Source organism: Prosopis cineraria, unplaced genomic scaffold, assembly GCF_029017545.1.
Source record: "Prosopis cineraria cultivar Desert tree isolate PC_DT_omini unplaced genomic scaffold, ASM2901754v1 PC14, whole genome shotgun sequence".
Lineage (NCBI taxonomy): Eukaryota > Viridiplantae > Streptophyta > Magnoliopsida > Fabales > Fabaceae > Prosopis > Prosopis cineraria.
In genome coordinates, this window is record NW_026555345.1 from 453255 (window position 1) to 473378 (window position 20124).

Below are 20124 nucleotides of genomic sequence, written 5' to 3' on the forward strand. Positions count from 1 at the left end.
ATATAAACATAAAAATTTAAATACAAGGAAAGAACTTAAAATTAAAACAACAATTTCCATTTCCTAACTAGTTAGTTTAATTTCTAATAAGTCTAACAAATAAAACTATTAATATTTTTCTAACATTGAAATCTAACTTCGTATCACAAACAATCAATAATATATTTTAACCACTCTTCAATTAAATCTTCTATTTGTTCCATAATAAAATGTGAGGATCTTCCTTTAACAAAATACTATACAAGATATGAAAGCAATATATAAGTAATTAACATTACATTAATTTAATTTCAAAGCTTTTAGCTTATATTTTCAAGAATGATAAACTCTTATTATGTGATTACTTCTTTCATAAACTTCATAAGATAGTATCCATACTCACAGCCTTGTAATTATGTAGGTACCTATAAAACTATAAAAGATGTCATTATCAAAATATGGTAAAAATGAATTTTAACTTAATTTAAAATCCTTTAGGGATGAAGTTATATATATAATACAAGTATTTGTTGTCAAAAATCTGATAGAGCCTCCCTTATAACTTAGACGTTCCAAAATTTTTCAAAAATTCTACATCAATCAAGAACGGCACATACAGAATAACAAACATAAAATATTAATCGAACAATCATTTAGATACATACCAACTTTTTTTATTAAAAAAATACAAACCTTTATTCTTTTTCATATATAAAACTCAACAGGATCAGGCCTTTTAGTGTTTGGATGGAAACCTTCACCATCTCGATAACGTGCTACATTCCTATAATGATTAAACATACTAAGTAAAAATTAATTATTATAATAAATATATATATATATATAAAGAATATAGAAATAAAAACTTATTGATTAAATAGTATCCTCATAGATTTATAGTTCTTAAAGTTATTATCTCTTAATGAGTCAAGGTAATAAATCATAGGGAGGAATGGATTGATACAAACAAATACCCGATGTTGCCTAAAAAAATAAAATATTTCATTAACGAAAATGTCAACTAAATTTAAAGATGAATAATAATAACAACTTACCCTAGATTGTGAGGAGCTAAAAATAATATGTTTCTCTTGCCTTTGGCTTTGAATGCATCATTAATTTTTTGAGAATGATACTCAACAATGTAGGTACTAGTGCTATGATGGTTAATAAATGAAAATTTTGCTATCATTAAGCCCGACACCACAAAAATATGATACAAGTACCTAAAATGAAAAACAATAAGAACATTCACAACTAATATTAAATAAATACCATCATAAAAAATAAAATTTAGAAAATACTTGATGTATAAATTAATTTGTATGGTTTGTAGCCAATCCTTAGTTAGAATCTCATTAATATTTTTAGCTGCTAATTTTTCGCTAATCATTTCACCATAAATCTCCTTTTCAAATTCTACTTCATGAATTTTATTTTTAAATGTTGTCTGCATAATTATTTCAAGTGTTTTTTGATGAGGATATTTCAGTTGAGTAGATTTTGAACCGGTCTTTCCTACGTTAGTTACAGAGGTAGATCCTTTTGAGGGATTTCCTTTCACCTTGATTGGCTTATTTACTATTTTTTTAGATTTTGAGGACTATAAAATGTAAAATTAATTAGTAAGACTGAAAGAAAACATTAATAATTTTGAAGAACCACAAATTATTATACCTATAACTCAATGAGCCTTGTAGGCCAAGCCATGTAAGTTGCAACATCATCAAAAATCGTGAATATATCCTTATCTTCTACTTGCACTAGCAGCTCAACATAATTTTTTATTGAAATAATTATAGTCACCTTTAAGTAATCACAGGCAATGGCTTAGAGTATATAATAACACTATTATTTTTATGCACAGCTCCAAGTGTATATATGTGTGTGTGTTGTTATTACAACTATAAATGTGTGTTATTATCACAGCCAAACAAAAATACTTCCAGATAAAGACTAACTAATAAAACACACATATATATAATTAATCCTAATTTTTATATATAATTTTTATTTAAAAAAACCTTATGTAGGTGCAAGGCGACGAGTGTGCGACGATGTGTGTTTGGCAGCGGTGAGGGGCAGTGTGGCGTAAGGCTTATTAGAGACGAGCAACAGCGTGGCGATGAGAGGCACGTAGTGAGGCGGCGTGGCATGGGCAGTAGCATAGCGCCAAGTGAGTTTTGGCAAGAGAGACAGATCCAAGGTGTTCAGATCTGCGAGTCTGGGTGGCGCAAACGGTGAAGCATGCAGTAGCTCTCCACAGATCGATGAGTTTTGGTGGCACGGACGGCCAAGCTGCAATAGATTGGCTCATTCGACAGAGATGATTGTTGGACAGAGAGGTCGCGACCGTGAGACAGGAATGGCAAAAACCGAGCGAGCAACACTAAATTTAAGTCACCAGATAGATGTGTCACAACTTAAAATTTTTTTTATTAACCCTTCGTAGTGCTCAAGACTTAACTTTTAGGAGCGCTCAATTAAAGAACAGTTCAAAAGACGTGTTTTTTTTTCAATTCTTTTAAAAAACTTTTTTAAAGTGCTCTTCTATAGAATGCTCTAAAATGATAAGCTTTTAAGAAAGTTTTTAAAATTTTGGTTTATTGTTTTTATTTTTTTTTAACTTTTTAAGAGTGCTCTATAAAATAGCACTCTGAAATGATAAACCTTTAGGAGTGCTCATTTTGAGTGCTCCTAAAGGTTTGCTTTTTTTTAATTTTATTTAAAATATTTTCAAAGTGCTTTATATATGAGCGCTCCAAAATATATATCTTTAGAAGCACTCCTAAATGCATGACGTAATTTTTGTTTTTATTTTTTTAATCTTTATTATCGGAATGCTCTTTTTGAGTGTGCTCCAAAATGTTTTTTAAAAATATTTTTTAAAATTTTTATTTTTGAATTTTAGGAGCGCTTTTTGAAATGAGCGTTCTTAAATAGCAACATACCAAAGCACTTATTTAAATTCACTTCTATTTTTAATAGTGCTTTTTCCATAGGCACTCCGAAAGACGCACTCTTAAAGATATTTTTTATAGTAGTGGGAAATACATAGTAAAAATGCTAAAAGTATTAATAGATGTCAGTGATTGATTGTTCAGTGAAGCTTCTTTTCTCTACGTGACTTTCTCTTCTTTTTATAGCGATTCAATTGAGACAGTTGTCCCCATCAAATCCAAAGCCCGTTTGTGAAATATTAGGGATTTAATAGCATGGCCCACAAGATTTATGGCATAATACATCATATCTCCTTAATGGTCTCATACGTCTATCATGAGTCTTAAAGGTTAAGTTAAGCTCATGCATGGCATGTTCTTATTTACAACGTGTAATTGCCAGCTTGTGTCCTTGAAATATCCATAGATGAGGGTCATGATCTTGTGTGATTCAAGGCTCGTTGAGATCAGGGTCTTGTGTGAGGCAATGGTTTAGATAGTGGTATTGAGTTTTGAGGAATTCAAAGACTTGAGTTGACTTAATCAAATTATTTTATCATGATGTGTATTGGCCTTATCATTATTGGTTATCTTGCTAAGCGTGATGCTTCCTTCACTCGACCTATTTCATGCTATAACCATTGCATCCTTTTGAATAACTGTCATTTTAAATTTAGCCTAAACAAAATTATTAGAGGGACCGGGAATAACCAACAAAAAAATTACATAAACCTATATCAAAATAGGTTAAAATTATAGGAACTAAAACTTTTAATTCTTCTTTAAAAAAAAAACGCAGGCCGAGCCATGTATGCGAGATTGGGAATATTATCATGTTACGTATTCAATTTGTCCCAGTTTCTATACAGATCAATTTTTACAAATTAAAAGCCTCAACTCTAGTGCTTGTTCGGTACATCATTTGCCAGCCCAAAATCTGAATTGTGACTCCAAAAAGCTAGTTGGTTGTAAGTTATCATGTTTGGATTATCATTAGACCGAATGACTTTTTCAACCAAAACTTAAATTAGAGCAAAACATTTTGGTTTAATTCATTTAGAAATACTTGGAATGTACCCCCAAAAAAAAAGGAGACTTGAAAAATGTAGGAGGAATATTAGAAAAAGAATTCCCAGATCTAACAATTAGAAAATAGATTAGATGCTTATAGAACATGCAATGCATAATAAGTATTGATTGGTCTCATTTTGTGAAGTAAACAAACTCTCAAGCATAATTGATGTGGAAAATGAGGCAAATTGATACTCATCTTTTTTTCACAGGTATTATTGGAATTGTAAAATTAATTACCTCTTTTTCAATATTTTTTTCTATCTAGTAAAAAAAGAGAAATTATTTTTAGGGTAAAATACAATGACCTCTCCTTCATTCTGCTAAACTTACAAAGACCTCCTCTCTATTTTCAAAACATAACACTTTAACCGAACTTTTAACACTGTTAGGAATTTTCCATTAAAAATTCTAAAGTACTTTTTTTTATTTTTAACTATGTTAAAAATTTTAAAATTATTAATTTTCCCTTATGATCTAATAGCTTACTCTCTCTCCCAATTTTAAAAAAACTTCAATAATTAAACATGTTAATATTTAAATGAATAATTTAAAAAATTGTATTAAAATTAATGAAATTTAAAGAAAAATAAAAATAAATTATATTGAATAATTTATTATATTAAATTATTATTTCATAATTTTCACTCCATGTTGTATATTATTTTGGCCAATTTATATATTTAATTTTTTAAAATAGAAAAGTAAAAATATATGCATTCATTTTTGGGTAATTTGAATGACTTTTTGAGAATATTTATATTTAAAAAGGGGCATTTTATTTGGTTTAATATATGTAACATAACAGTCAACTAACACTCGCATGAATGGAAATTAAATCTTAAAAATAGATAAAATATTTGTCTTTCATAAGTATTCATAAAAGGAGAGGTTCATATATGTTTTAAAAATAGAAGAGAAGTATCTATAATTAAGGTGAAAAAAATTTGAGGTTTGAGTATTTTACTCTTATTTTTATACCCTTTTCTTTCTCTTTATTTTCTCTTCTATTTTATCTCATTGTCTAAACAAGGGCATTGAACTTAGAATTCCTTGAAGAAACTTCAAATAAAATGAAAAGGAAAATAAATAAAATAGAGGTCATCAGTTTTTCCCCTTATTACCAACTTTTTTACCCCAAAAGCGGAGTAATTTCAAGGATTTAACCAAATTGAGTCTGCATATATGCGTAGCATGTACTTTGTTATATGGGTTTGAATTCTATTGTTGTTTTGTTAGAAACATTTTTTTAAAAAAAAAAATTAATGTTCTTAATTAGAAAAAATATGAACTGTTGAAACCGTTCAAATGATAATATAACACGTGGAGACATGTAAAGGATTTATACTCGTCCTTCTATATATGTCATGGGGGTGACAATTAATTGAATTCATTCCAGCTTTGTGCGAGTGGCGGATATGAGAAAATTTACGGGGTTGAAATAAAAATGTAGTTGCAGATTTAAAAGGAAAAAAAAAAAGGAGAGAATATTGAGTGAGCATTTATTTAGTTTGCAGAAGAGGCATCTGGAACCGCAGGCAGAGTTACAATTGGCCGAGAGCGGACATGTTGGGAATTTCATGGAAGAGAGAATGGGAGGAAATAAGGCGTCGGGTTAGCAGTTGAGGAGGTTGGAAACGGAAAGAGGAGTCAGACATTGGAACCAGGGACTGTTTAACTGAGCCCAAGAGGGGTCTTGGGTCCACCCAGTGTTCATGGGTAACTGCAACTCCGGAAGGTTCAGCCCAGGATCCGCCGTCTCTTCCACCGGTTCATTCTTCGGTCGGAGCGTCGGCACGGACGACGACGACGACTCCTCGCATCGCGATGCCCTCTCTTCCAGCTCCTTCAACGACGTAGCCTTGCGGTAGATCTTGCACAGCACTACGGCGTCCTGCAGGAGCAGTATCGTGAGATGATCGAGTTGTAGGGTGATTTAATTGAATGGAAGCGGGAAGTGAATGAGAATGAGAATGAGAATGAGAACGATGATGATACCTTGTTAGGGAAGGTGAAAGTGTCCGGGAGGCGGAACTCGTTCATGACCCAATCGGTCTTGCGGCCGCGGGGAGCTCTTCCCTGGTAGAAGACAAGAGTCTTGCGGAGGCCGATGAGGCGCTTGTGGTGGGAGAAGCTGAGGATCTTGCGGTCGGAGCCGGTGGCTTTCCAGAAGCCCTTCTGGGTGGTGCGGTTGGGCCGGGCGGCGCTTCCCTGCTTCTTGTCTCTGGGCACGAAGAAGTACCACTCTCTCTCTCCCACCCTGGCCATGCCGGGCAGGTCCCAGGGCTCGTGCTGATAGATATTCACCAGATCGATGATGTCCAGGCACAATTTGTTTCCGCCGATCATATTCTTCAGATAGAAGTCCACCAGTTCTTCCTCCGTGGGGTGAAACCGGAAGCCCGGCAGTTGTATGTCGCCCATATTCCTGTCTCTTTTGTTTTTGTATGGATCCCAGCTGGGTATTGCTGCCATTGCCATGCAAAAGAGAAAGGAGCATTATTTATAACTCAAATGGGGCTGACCTGGTCTCCCACTCGGTGGGACCAACCTCCGAATTAAACATTTGATTTCACTTTATTTCTTAAATTTAGGTGATCTAAATTCCTGAAACAAGAAACAACGGAAGTGAAGGAAGCGGCCAGAGGAAGAAAGTGAGACGAGGAGCTGGGGTCCACGCGGCTTTTGATCTTCTTTACGACTTCTACTCCTTCGCCAAATTCCTCTTACCTTCTTTCAAATCTGGATCCTTCATTCCTATTTCAAGCTCCCTCCCCCCCTCCCTCCCTCTTATTCCACCGTCTTTATCCAATCACATTTTGCTCTCTTCAATCTTCATTTCTTCCTTCTCCATTGTCTCACTTTAACTTCGTATCAATTTTCACTAACATAGTGTTTGAATGGATAGATTTGTATTTGAATTTTAAATTTTAAATTTCATATTTAAAATTCATGTGTTTAAAATTATTTGTTTGAATAGTTTTAAAAAAATCAAATAAAAAAAAGGGACAAGTTAAGATTTTAAGATTCAAAGTGAAAATGAAAAATTATAAGTAATGAATTTACTTTCATCTTTTAATCGATGAGAAATGAGAACGAGATATAAAAAAAGAGATGAGAATGAGATATGAAAAAAGATGAGAGTCATAGGTATATTAATAGTAAAAATATAAAGAGAATACGATATTTAAAGTGATTGAAATTTAATATGATTAAGGTATTTTGAATCTATTATAATTCATAGGATCTACTTGCAATCTTTCTCTATGAGACTTAAGATGTAATGATAAATTTATCAAATAAAGTTGCCTCTGTTTAATTTGGTAACTATATTAATTATTTTTTAAAAATTGATCTTAGATATTATTATTATCTTTTCTAGGCCTTGGCTCTTTTGGACTTGCTCATTTATCAATTATGGACATTTCTTTGAAATCTTTAAAAATATTATGCTTTTGTCCCCAAAAAAATCTTAAATTAAGATTTGTAAAGAAAATTTAAAATTACAAAGAAAATATAATAAAAAATGGATTTACTTTGAATCAAATCCAAATTCATAAATTGTTATGTATTTAAATCCTTATCAAACGCATTAGCTATAAATACATTATAAAAACGTATAGTAACACACAATCATTCTATTATGTAACTCTAAGATTTCTTCTTTTTTCGTTCTTCCAATCTTATATTTAACAAGAACTAAGGGCGAAACCCACTGTAATATTTTGGTAATATAATCTTATCCATACCTCTCTAGAATTTCCTTGTTAAGATTGCTCTTGACTTGGTCGCGTTCTTTTTCACATATAGTCTTTTCCAACGGCACAAAAATGGGCAAAAAAAAAAAAAAATTGGTCTGCAAAAAGAGTCAAAGAACAGGAAGGTTCAATTGCTACATATGTACAACGCGTCAAAGTTCCATAGAGTCTTGGTAAGATTCCGTTCAAAGCCTGCATTCCACTTTCTCAGACATTTTAATTTAAATACATGAAAAAAAAAGGGATTATTATTGGGAATCCAGTATTAGGAGAATTTCCCAGCTATGGAACTCAGCTTTTTTAAGTATCCCATGCTAATCAACTACTCCGGTCTGCGGTGTTGAACCCCAAAATAAACATCCACACAATTTACCGCATTGAAATTAATTAAACATCAATTAAGAGATGACTTATGAATAATGTTTATATATCTATGTTGTTTTCTTTCGCTTATACATTTTTGCCAATTTTCATCTTACTATGCATATGCGACACATTTGTTTTTATCGAACTTTTTCTTCCAAAATTTCCAATTCTTCAATTAATATGTTTTCCCTCAAGTCACACTTTTTTCCAAGTCCCACTAGTGCAGAATTTATCTTTTAGAGGGGACTTTTAATAGTAAACAAATCTCAAATATAATATACATGGCGGTCGTTGTTGCAGCTGAGGAGGTAACAAATGGACGAAATGACCATTATAAAATAAGCGTAACTTAAATAATAAAGGAGAAGATTAAATATCAATCATTATTTGAATGCGGAATGAAATTATAAAAGGATGGTTACGTGACATTATAATAAGCTGAGGGCAGTATCGTCAAACTGAGTGACCACAGGGAACGAAGAATATATTGGTTTTTCTTTAATTTGTCCAGATATACATATCCGTATTTGATGATTGTGAAGTGTGAACTCAAAAGCAACTATACGCGTTGGCCACAATATTATTTTCATATCATGGAAAAATTGTTGTTGTTTTATTATTTTGGAACAATATCTAACATCTAGCAAGCATTGTTAATGAAGTAATTCAGCCCAATAAAAGATATCTCTTAGCATGCATGGTCTTTTCTATGGAATTACCAGATTTGAACTCCAGATCTTAGATCTCACTCATCTTATTTAAGAGAAGGCATTGAATACCTTTTCAGACAACGCAATTCACTGTATGAGTATCGTTAATATGAAAAGAAGAAGAGAGAACAACGTCACGTCCAAATGGGCGGTTTTGCACGATAGCGACAACACGGAACAGCTGACTTGGAAGTCATGTGAAGACCCAAAACAAGTCTCTCTTCCTCTCAAAAGACTTTGGAATTCTGATTTCTTCCAGTTTGTCCCTTCAACTTATTCATCAAAGTCTTCCAATCTCGTTATTTTCCTTGTATCTGTTTATATATATGCTACTTCCTCGAAAGTCCTCCTTTCCTTTTCCATTATTCTATTTTTTGCTGAACTGGCATTCAACAATTATTACACTGGCAACCAGTAATGCAATTTCCCATTTTTGTTAATGATTTTTTCTTTCCAGTTTATAATACTATTAATATTAATATAAGTGTTTATATACTGGGCTATACTGATTACAATTCGTGAACTCTGTAATTTATTTTTTCAAGTTCTATGTGACGTATAGATGAGTATACCTAATATCTATTTTTTTTATCATATAATTACAAAATAACTAAAGAGAAAACTAATGTCCCATTTGGCATGTTGGAAATGGTTTCAGAAATAAAAATAGATATGAAAGTGGAGATGTACATGGAAATGAAAATGGATATGGGTTTTAAAAATATGTTTGGTATGTTTATGGAATTGGGAGATGTTTTTATTCAATATTAATGTTTAAAATATGAAAAGACAAAAATTCGCTCATCCTAAAAGAAAAAATCTCCTACCCACAGATTGGAGAATGAACCACTAAAACATGGAATCGAAGATCCAACCCAGACGAACAATTTTGAAGAAGATAAAATCAACAATCTACAAGCTAGAAATCAAACGCGATATATAAAAGCAGAAGAAGATAAAATTTGTCATTGATATCCAGCAAGATGCAGTGGGACACCCCTTGTAACCCACATCAAAGCACAAATCTTTTGCCATATACAAAAATGGCAACCTAGATCTAAGATTGAAGCAATATTGCTCTCAATCTCCCTCAAGTTTGCTCCGTCTCAATCTCAGCAAATCAGAAGTTGGGTTCTTAGTCACCTTCCAGCTTTAGCCATAAAGTCGGAGGTTGCTATCACTGGAAGAGGAAGAGTCGCAATTGATTTTCGCCATTAATGGAGGTTGCCATAGCTAGAGGTCGCTCGTAGTCATTATCTTAGAGCCGGAGGTCGCAGTTGCTTGGTGATAGAGGTCACCGAATTTGAAAATAGAGGTCGCTGGAGGTTACTATTGCTAGGTGTTGAGAAGGTTGATGGAAAGTTGAGAGGAGAGGGAAAGGAAAGGGTAAAAAATTAAAAAAAGGGAAAATGAAATTTGAAAACCAAGTATTTTTTATGAAATCTAATTCCATCAATTTTGGCAGGATTGAGTTTTATATGAAATTGATTATTAGCACACCAAATTAACTATTTTTTTTAATTTCATTTCCATCTTCAACTCCAAAGCTAAAATTTTAGTGTACCAAATGGGACCTAAGTTAGCCATAACAATGGACTTGTCTATCAAATCAAGCCATCATTCAAGATATTCAATTTGGCTTCTCTTCATTTATTTTCTCCCCACTTTCTCTCCACTTAACATCCCAACTTTTGGATCAATTTTTGAATAGTTAGGATTTAACATCTTATAAATTGAAATTTTTTATTTTTAAACTACAATCCTAAAGTTTGAATTGTAATTTAAATCAAATTTGCTATATTTTAAATTTATTTACTTTTCATAATTTCACATTTTAATAATAATTTTGTGAAATACTAAGTCGTTACTACTCAAAATTTAATCCAAATATTGAGATGATAAATGAAGAGGAAGTGGAAAGAAAATAAATGGAAAGAAATCAAGTCCCAAAATATCCATGTGAACTAGATGTGCACAAGTGTTATTTTCAGGACACAGAGACATTAAAGAGGTTACCTCCAATGTTAAGAAACAGAAATCACGTATATATGGGACGCATATAAGAAAATGCGATGCTTACAATAATATAATGATGATGGTGATAACCATGACAATAATAATTTATATAGCTTAACTGCTTTAGTCACTTTCACTGTAAATATTTTATTTTAAATAGTATGAATTGTTAAATTAATTTTAAAAACACAATGCAAATTGTCCTGGGTCCATATGCCGTGTCTTTCCCGTCTTGGCGTATGACAAATTGCAAAAAATGATGATTTTGTTCTAAGCCAGGTGATTTTACAAACCAAACCAGTTGGATGTTTTGTACTATTTAAGGAGTCGCACGGACCTTGAAAAAATAAGATCAAAACAAACTTTGAATTGGAAAATAGGGGCTGCCACACGCTGCAGTCACAAAAGATGTAGGGACAAAAAAAGAAAAAAATGATAATTAGAGACCTATTAAAGACATTAATGATAGTCGAAGACCTCAAATTATCAAAATTCAAAATATTATGGAAGGATTACAATCTTTATTTGTAATTAAAAACTAAATAATTATTAAAATAACTAATGAGATGTGACTCATGAATTTAAGTAAAGTTATTTGTAAATTTAAGTAATATCACTTATGAATCAATGAAAAGTTAATTATAAATGAATAAATAATTTTATAAATTTATGTATAATCACTAATGAATTGGGATATTCTGAAAAATTTATGAAAGTGAATAGTGAATTTATGAAACTTGAACCATGGATGAATATATATAGTTTCATGAATTCATGCATAAATTTAGAGATAGTCAGTTGTGAATTTACGGAATGTTATTTGAAAATATATGAAATGTTAATTGTAAATTGCAAATTAATAATTTAGAAATCCTCTCATATTTTTAAATATTCATTCACAATTAACTATTCATATATTCACAAGTAACTTTTTAAATTCAAAACCAACTTTTCATAAATTTATAACCAGCCTTCTATTATTAGTTATTTTAATAATTAAAAATATTTTAATTGTAAATAAAAACCATGATCTTATTCTGACATTTCAATATTTTAAGGTTTTCTATTGTATCTTTCCAAGATTGCTAATTGTCACTCTTCCAACAAAGAAATGTCTTAGTTTGTTGTCTTTCTTTCGTGACATAGTAGATGTGCTTGACAGCAAGCCTCTTATCCTTTCCTCAAAGGAAAAACCAAGACGTTGGATATTTTGTATCGACAAGAAAAATCTCAAAAAGAAAAAGTGACAGAACAAAGTAAAAATAACTGCAGATTCAAATCAATCGCATGAATTTGTTGAAATTGATTTTAGACATGTTACGTAAGGCAATTCTTTTATTATATTCAAAAGATTTATATTTTGGTCATTAATTATAAGGCGTGTTTATATTTAAGCGAGCTTTTTATGGCAACTAGTTTTGGACCAATAACAAAAACACAATAAAATTATAGGAATTAATAGCTGTGTCTTTCTAATTAGAATGACTCTTGGATCAATTATTGGTCCAAACATGGGTGTTTTGTTAGCCAAAAGGGAAAATAATTACTGGGCTTACAGACTTTCAATTTGTTTTGCTTTTCGCCAACGTTGGCTTATGTCCTTTAATATTGGATGTTTACATATGCCCACGTCCTTACGTGTGTGCGCGGGTGAGTGTGAGAGAGACAGGAATATCACATCTCAATGTGAATTATCTTATTCAAAACTGATCTTTCTGAAGCACATGGAGCGTCCCTTTTTTGTCCATTACAAGAGAGGGCTATGCCCAACCACAGAAATTAAACCAGAAGGGATTTAGATCCCAAATATTCTCTAAATACAAGGTCCCTTTAGTAAGGCGGAACCACAATTCAGCGTCCCTGGCACATACAAGGCCAGTACCTCCCAGTCAAAGTTCATCATAGACAAAATCTGCAAGTATAGGAGAGTGGAAGACTACCATTGCTATCACGTGTATCAGCATTTAAATTATCAACCACGGCCTTTGATGTCAGACTCGAGAATAACCTTCTTAAAATCCATATCCCTGGCCAGCAAACCTTTCAAAATCGCCAATTTGTCAACTTCATAGGCACTGCATCATCCAGTAAAGTGAGTGAATATTGCTATAACATAGCCTTTTCACATCATATTTTTGGGCCTTTTCACATCATATTTTTAAGCCTTTTCACATCATACTAAATGACTTAAAATAATAGCTTATTCACATTATAAATATCTATAATATAGAAAACTATAAATCACGTCCCCTTTAATAGAGGGAAACGTGATTCCTACACAATTCATATTCTCATTTTGCTAATTCGGGACGTGGTTTATAGACAAACCACGTCCCCTTTGATAGGAGTTGGATGAACCACGTCCCCTTTGATAGGAGTTGGACGTGGTTTATAAAGAATTCACATCCCCCTCTAATAAAAGGCATGTGGTTTCTCATTGTTCCACCTCACAAATTGAGAAACCACATCCCTCTATGGTAAAAGGGATGTGGTTTGTCACCTGTACACCTCCCGAATTGAAAAACCATGTCCCTCTTTTGATAGGGGTGACATGGTTTATTATGCACCATGTCTCTCTTTTAATATTTGTGACGTGATTTTTATAATTTTTTTAATATATAATTTGCATATACTTTACAACCAAAATAATGTCTGTCAAAGTATCTCACAAAAACAGTCAATTCATACAGTGAAAGTTCAGCAAATACCAACTCATTTACAGTTATTCATACACTATCACAACAAAATATACCAAATTAAACATGCCAATGGAACAACAAAACTATTGTCATCTATTCAAGTGTCAATATTTATAGCCAAATTCCAACAAACTACTTAAGCATATTAGTAATTATATCCTTCTAACTTTCCATTATTTTTGCTAAAATTCTAACTTAATGGGCAAACATAAAGTATTTATATCTTCAGTGCTCTATCATGATATTTAAATAAAATATAAAGTATTAAAATAAAATAAATATCTAATATTTATAAAAAATAATCTTAACTTACGTGTTGAATATATTTTTAGTTTCAATACTTGGTTGCTTACTTATAGAACAAAATCAATAGATCTCATGCAAACATGGGCATTCAATACAAAGGGACCAATGGTTACTGCAAAAAGACAAATAAAATTAGTACATGAAAGCATAAAAAATATTATCAAATTGAATATATATATATATATATATAAATGAATATAAAAGAACTTGCCCTTAAAGAATTGGGGTTAAATAACATGGCAATTTTGTTTCTGAAATAGTATTACCCACGTATCTCATCCTATCACTAATATCATTATAAGCCAACGTTAAAGAAGCTAGACACAAAAATTCAAATTGATCTTTTCGTGGTCCAGTTCAAAGATTACTGAAAAACCTATTAATAGAAGGATATAAAAATTATTGCATTCAAATTAAAATAAATGAAAATGAGATAGAATATAGATAATAAAATTACAAGATAGAAAACATAGCTCATGAGATATCCAACTCCTTCATCAAGAAGAATTCCAAGATGTCTTTCTTGTTAATTGTAAAAGAATATGATTTGTCTATAACCACAATTTCTTTAAGCATTATCAAATTGATAGGCTTTGTCATTGCCTTAAAAAATTCATGAAATTGTAGCAGAGAAGATTAGTCCTCAACATTATTAAAATCCTAATGAAACATCAAATGAATAAAAATTATATAAGTAATAAAAACAGAAGATCAAAGAATAATGAAGAGTTTTTTTACTATCGAAATTGTCATCTCTATGTCAATAAGTCTTTTAGACCATAAAATGAATTGTCCCAGTGCTTCGCCTAATTTTTGAACCTTATTAGTGAGGAATGACACATTCACATTTGGCTTAAGAACAACCTCAACCGTTACCTTTACTTGATTGTCTGAGATATTCATGTTATGGATTGTTTTTGCAAGCATATATAGCTGTGCTAAACTAACAATCCACTTCTAAGGATTATTCAAATAAAGAAAACAAACTTGTTCCTCCTCTACTAAGAGACAAGAGGCATGTGTTTCCATCTTTAGTGGATTACAGCTATCTTTGGTGCTTTGAAGCACGGGTTAAGCATGAAGGAATAAGTAAACACAATGAAAGAAAATAAAAAAATAGACAAAATTGAATATTAAACTAAATAGAAGTAATGAAAACTTAAGGTTCATGTTGCCTAGTTCCCTGCCCAATGTCCTGTGTAGTTCCCATATTGGTGACCATGGATCTAACCTCTTGTAGAATCTACTTGCAGCGTAATAAATTATCCTGCTTATACTTTTAAGCAGCTTCTTTTCTAACCTTTGCTAGAAGGTCATTAAGCTCAACTTTAGATATAACTCTTGACAAGCATCATGGAATTGGTTTGAAATACTCCTTGAAACCAACTCCTTTTCCTACCTCCTAACACGACGAGAATAATCTAACGTTTCAATTACTGATGCCAAGATATCCATTCTTCCAATGGATTGAAATGAATCTTGGGAAACTTGTTTCTCAAGTGAATCCTATAATATACAATTAATGAGTTTATCTTGAAAGATTCAAAATCTAAAATTTAATTTAATCCGTTTAATATAATTACTTACAATTCTTTTAGCAATTTTTGTAACCTCCGAAGTGATATATTGGCCTTTCTTGATTTTGGCCTCTTTCCATTTTCTTTGACAAGTTGGAGGAGTTGGGGAATGAACAACAATACTAGGATCAGATCTTACAGTTCCTCTAATTGCGTCAAATCAACTTCCCTAAGTTTCTAGTCCAGCTTTCTATATCCCCCAGAGACAAGTAATGTTGATATTTATTTTTAGACTGTTTCTCTTTATTTGTAGCACTTAATTCCAATAATGAATTAAAAATAAAGTAAGTCAAATATAAACTAAACAAAAATAAACCAAGTCAATTATTAATTATATCAAAATTTACTTGAAATTTAGAATCATCTCGTGACCTCACAAATTATTTCCAAGTATCTTCATCAATGAAATTATATTCTAAACATAGATTGTTGTTCTTTTTTGCTCCTTGAATGTATTCCCTAGAAAGTAATGACTTGAAACCTTTCCATCGATCACGTACTTTACTAAAGCCAATACTTCTTCATCTCATTAATAGGAAGGATATCATAAGTAAGTTGCAATATGTCATAATTATGAAGTAAGATAATAGTATCTAATATAACTAAAACAATAGAAAAAAATAAAAAATATGCATACCAAAATATCATTCAAAATCATGTCTTTCATAGCTTTTGATACTTCTTGCCAATTAGGATACAAGATGCCAACTTTACTTCGAGCTATGAGACTTATGTTACTTACGAACTTATCCCCTTCTGGACCAAGTGTTCTTTTACCATCACCAAACTCTAAATGCACTCTCTCTATAGTGCCCTAACGTAAGGTCAGCTCCCTCAATTTTGTACTTCTTCAACCTCTTTTCTTATCAGATGTGCTAGACGTGTCAACTACATCTTCACCAGAACCCTTCATGTGCCTGTTAAGATTAAAAAATAACACAAGTAAGTAACTTGCATTATAATTAAATATATAGAAATAAATAAATGAAATAAATATATGAATATAAGGAATCAATTACTTCAATATTTTACTAATTCATTCTTACTTTATTCATTCTCCCAAATTTCTTTACAATGATCATCTCTAACTACATATTCATCATCAACAAAATCTACTTCAATTGATCTAGGTAGATTTATAGTAAAAGGTGGGGTTTCATCAAGGTTAAAAGTTAAGTCACTATCCTCCACATCAATAATTTGTTTTTTGCCTTGTAGTATAATAAAATTCTATTTATTCACTGGATTAGTAACATAAAATACTTATTTTGCCTGACTTGCTAAAATAAAAGGCTCATCTTTAAAACCAAGCCTCTTGAGATCAACTGAAATAAATCAAAATTCCTTATCTACTTCAATAGTATTAAAGTAAACTCACTTGTATTTGAAAATAGGTACTTTAAATTTAGTGTAGTTCACCTCCCATATCTCATCAACACTCCATAATAGTCTGCGTGAACTAATAATGGGGTATTATCTTTTGAATTAGAAAAATACTGAGCTACAGCTTTTACTATTACCTTACTATTTTGCATGGTACTTTTATCATCTTGGGCTTTTATATAGAAGAAATAACTATTTATATCATACCCACCCCAACATACAACCTCAAAATGAGATCTCTCAACTAACCATATTATTATATCCAACACACTAGTCTCATTCATAACCTTTTCCTTGAACCATCTTTTAAAAGTCTTGTTGTGATCATTAGCCAGCTGCATTTCATTCTTTCTTAGGTATTTGTCTTTCAACAACTTTTTATGAGTATCTAAATAAGGTTAAAATTCTTCCATCTTATTCAAGATATACAGATATGCTTGCAAGACTTCTTCATGAGACATATACTTAACTCTGACCCCTTGTGTTCCCTTACTAGCAAGTCTTATCCCCTCATGCCGAGTTCGAGGGACTCCAACAGCCTTCAACCCTTTTAGATATGTAGTTTAAAATTCAACAGCCTTTTCCACCACATATCATTCAACAATTGATGCTTCAGGCCTGTATGGGTTCTTAGAATACCCTTTTAAAATTTTCATGTTTTGTTTGAATGGGTGCATCCATCTTAGATAAACAGGATGATAAAGTCTTACTTTCTTAACCAAATGAATTACTAAATGCACTATAATATCAAAACTTGTTGGAGTAAAATGCATTTTTAATAAAGTAATATAACTCTCATTTTCTAATTCATCCAACTTGTTAGGAACTATGAATTTGCTACATATAACATTGAACAACATACACAATCTAGTTATAGTACGTCTCACATCATCTTTCATAATCCCTCAAATAGCCATTAGTAAAAGTTATTGCATCAACACATGGCAATCATGAAATTTCATGCCTGTTAACTTTAAATCACTCATCGAGATAAGTCTTCTAACATTAGAAGAATACCATTGTAGCACCTTAATATCATGCAAACATTTACATAAAGTTCTTTTCTCCTCTTGAGATAATGTGTGTGCCGCTAGGGGTAAATAAGCTTTCTTCCCCTCTTTTTGTTGTGCACGTAAACTTTTTCTTATTCCCATTTCAGCTAAATTTAGTCTAGCATTAATTCCATCCTTAGTCTTGCCACTTATTTGCACAAGCGTACTAATAAGACTATCGCATACATTTTTCTCCATATGCATTACATCAAGACTATGCCTCACATCTATACTCCACCAATATAAAAGATAAAAAATAGACCTCTTTTTTCACACATTCTTCTCAGTTGCATTCCTTTGATTCTTATTGAAATTGGCATTGATTCCTTCTACATGTTGATAAACTTGATCTCTGGTTAAGAGCTTTGGAGCCATTTCATACTCTTGCAAGCCATTAAAAGCCTTTTTCAATCTACAATAAGAGTGATATTAATAAAGAAATCTTCGATGACTAAGGTGGATTGTTTTTCTTCTATACTTAAATTGGTAGTGGTGTGTGCCTTCTTCACATATAGGACATGCATCTTGGCCTTTGACACTATATCCTAACAAGTTTTCATATATAGAAAAGTCATTTATTGTCATAAAAATATGGCATGCAACTTGAAGTGCTCTTGCTTATAAGTATCAAATATACCTGCACGTTCCTCCCACAACATTTTCAAGTCCTCAATCGAAAGTGCCAAGTAGATATCAATATTATTTCCTAACTGTTTTAGTCTTGAAATCATCGAAGACAATACTATGTATCTACACTTCATACACAACCAATAAGGTAGGTTGTACAGTGTATGGTACTAAGATTGCCATACGGGTTGATTCTATGCATATAGAGTCCAAGCTAAAGGTTTCTCGAATAGCTGCCAAATTAAGGAAATATGTGATTTATTGTCTTCCATTGAGGAGAATCAACCTAGTGTCAAAGTTTTTCATAAGATATTTTCTCATCAAAATCCCATCTCAAATTCTTTGCTTCTGTTAGATTAGAAAACAAAAGTTAAAACTATAGTATTATTGAAAGATACAATATCATCTTCATAGAAGGCCTTTTAGTTATGATCTCATCACCATCAACATCATCATCCTTGTCTACTTTGTACTGCAAAGTCCCACATTTTAGACACTTTTGTAGCCCTTCATACTCATTTCTATATAATATACAATCATTAGGACAAGTATGTATCCTTTTATAATCTATGCCCATTAGACATAAGGTTTTCTTTGCCTCATATATACATTTTAGAAGAAAATTATGGGTTGGAATCATTTAACTCAAGAATTCAAGCAACTATGTGAAGCTCGAATTGGTTCACCCACTTCTTGATTTTCAGTTAACCAATTCCAACACGTCTATCAAAAGTGTAAACTTAGTACACCATAGGTATAAGGGCTTCTCTGCATCACTACAAAAGTTGTCATATACCTATGATTGTGCAAATGATGTCATCTCAACATCACAAATCACATCCTTTATTTTATCATCCCAATTATTAACAATTTGCTCATTCTAGGATATAGAAGTTGTTCTTGTTTTCCCATGCCATATCTAATTTATCCCATCACAAAGTAAATGCTCTTTTATTTCATCAATTTCCAATTTAATCTTATTCATGCAATTAACACAAAGGTAACAATACTTTTCATTTTTGCTAGGAACATTTTTTCTAGCAAATTCAAAAAATTGATCCATACCATTCTCATACTCCTTAATCATTCTACTAGCATTCATTCATCTACGATTTATTCTATTTTTACCTAACAAATCATCACAAAGTCTATTAAATTAATAATTCACTACCTTACTTGTGCTTTAATTAGACTCATTTCTTTAAAAAAAAAATTGACAAAGTCTCCCCTTAAAAATTAAACATCCTAAAATTACAACAAGAAATCAATAGAACCAATAAGAAATTAAATAAATATTTACCTATTAAAGTTAAAAAATATTAGACTTTAAGTTTATCTAAGTTCAATTTCTAAATAAAAAAAAATTCTTACAACCCATACCTTTTTTTGTTTGAGTAACATGAATTGCGTTCTTTCTAAGTTACATTTTCAAATGTGGCGTGAATTAGGGTAGTAAAACTCTCTTTTTTAGTAGTGTGAACCCTACCACCCAAGCACCATGATCCCTTATAACACTGCCACATCCAACTCTATTGACATAGCACCATCAACATTAACCTTAAACCAATCAATAGGTGGATTTTTCCAAGTCACCAAGGAACTACAGCAAGAGACTTCACTATCATCATTCAATTCATCAGG

General features: G+C 31.7%; 1 protein-coding gene across 1 annotated transcript; it reads right to left on the minus strand.

Moving 5' to 3' along the window:
* Nucleotides 1-5345: 5345 nt before the first annotated feature.
* On the minus strand, nucleotides 5346-6638 carry LOC129293873 (NAC domain-containing protein 6-like). Its single transcript, XM_054931993.1, has 2 exons — nucleotides 5988-6638; nucleotides 5346-5883 (listed from the first exon to the last, which is right to left on the minus strand). The coding sequence occupies exons 1-2, from the start codon at nucleotides 6468-6470 to the stop codon at nucleotides 5605-5607; spliced, it is 762 nt and encodes a 253-aa protein (XP_054787968.1). The 5' UTR covers nucleotides 6471-6638; the 3' UTR covers nucleotides 5346-5604.
* Nucleotides 6639-20124: the final 13486 nt, after the last annotated feature.

Coding starts and splice junctions, on each gene's coding strand:
- LOC129293873 (XM_054931993.1), bottom strand. CDS start 6,470: ATGGCAATGGCAGCAATACCCAGCTGGGATCCATACAAAAACAAAAGA. Junction 5,884..5,987: donor CTTTCACCTTCCCTAACAAG/GTATCATCATCG, acceptor CTGCTCCTGCAG/GACGCCGTAGTGCTGTGCAA.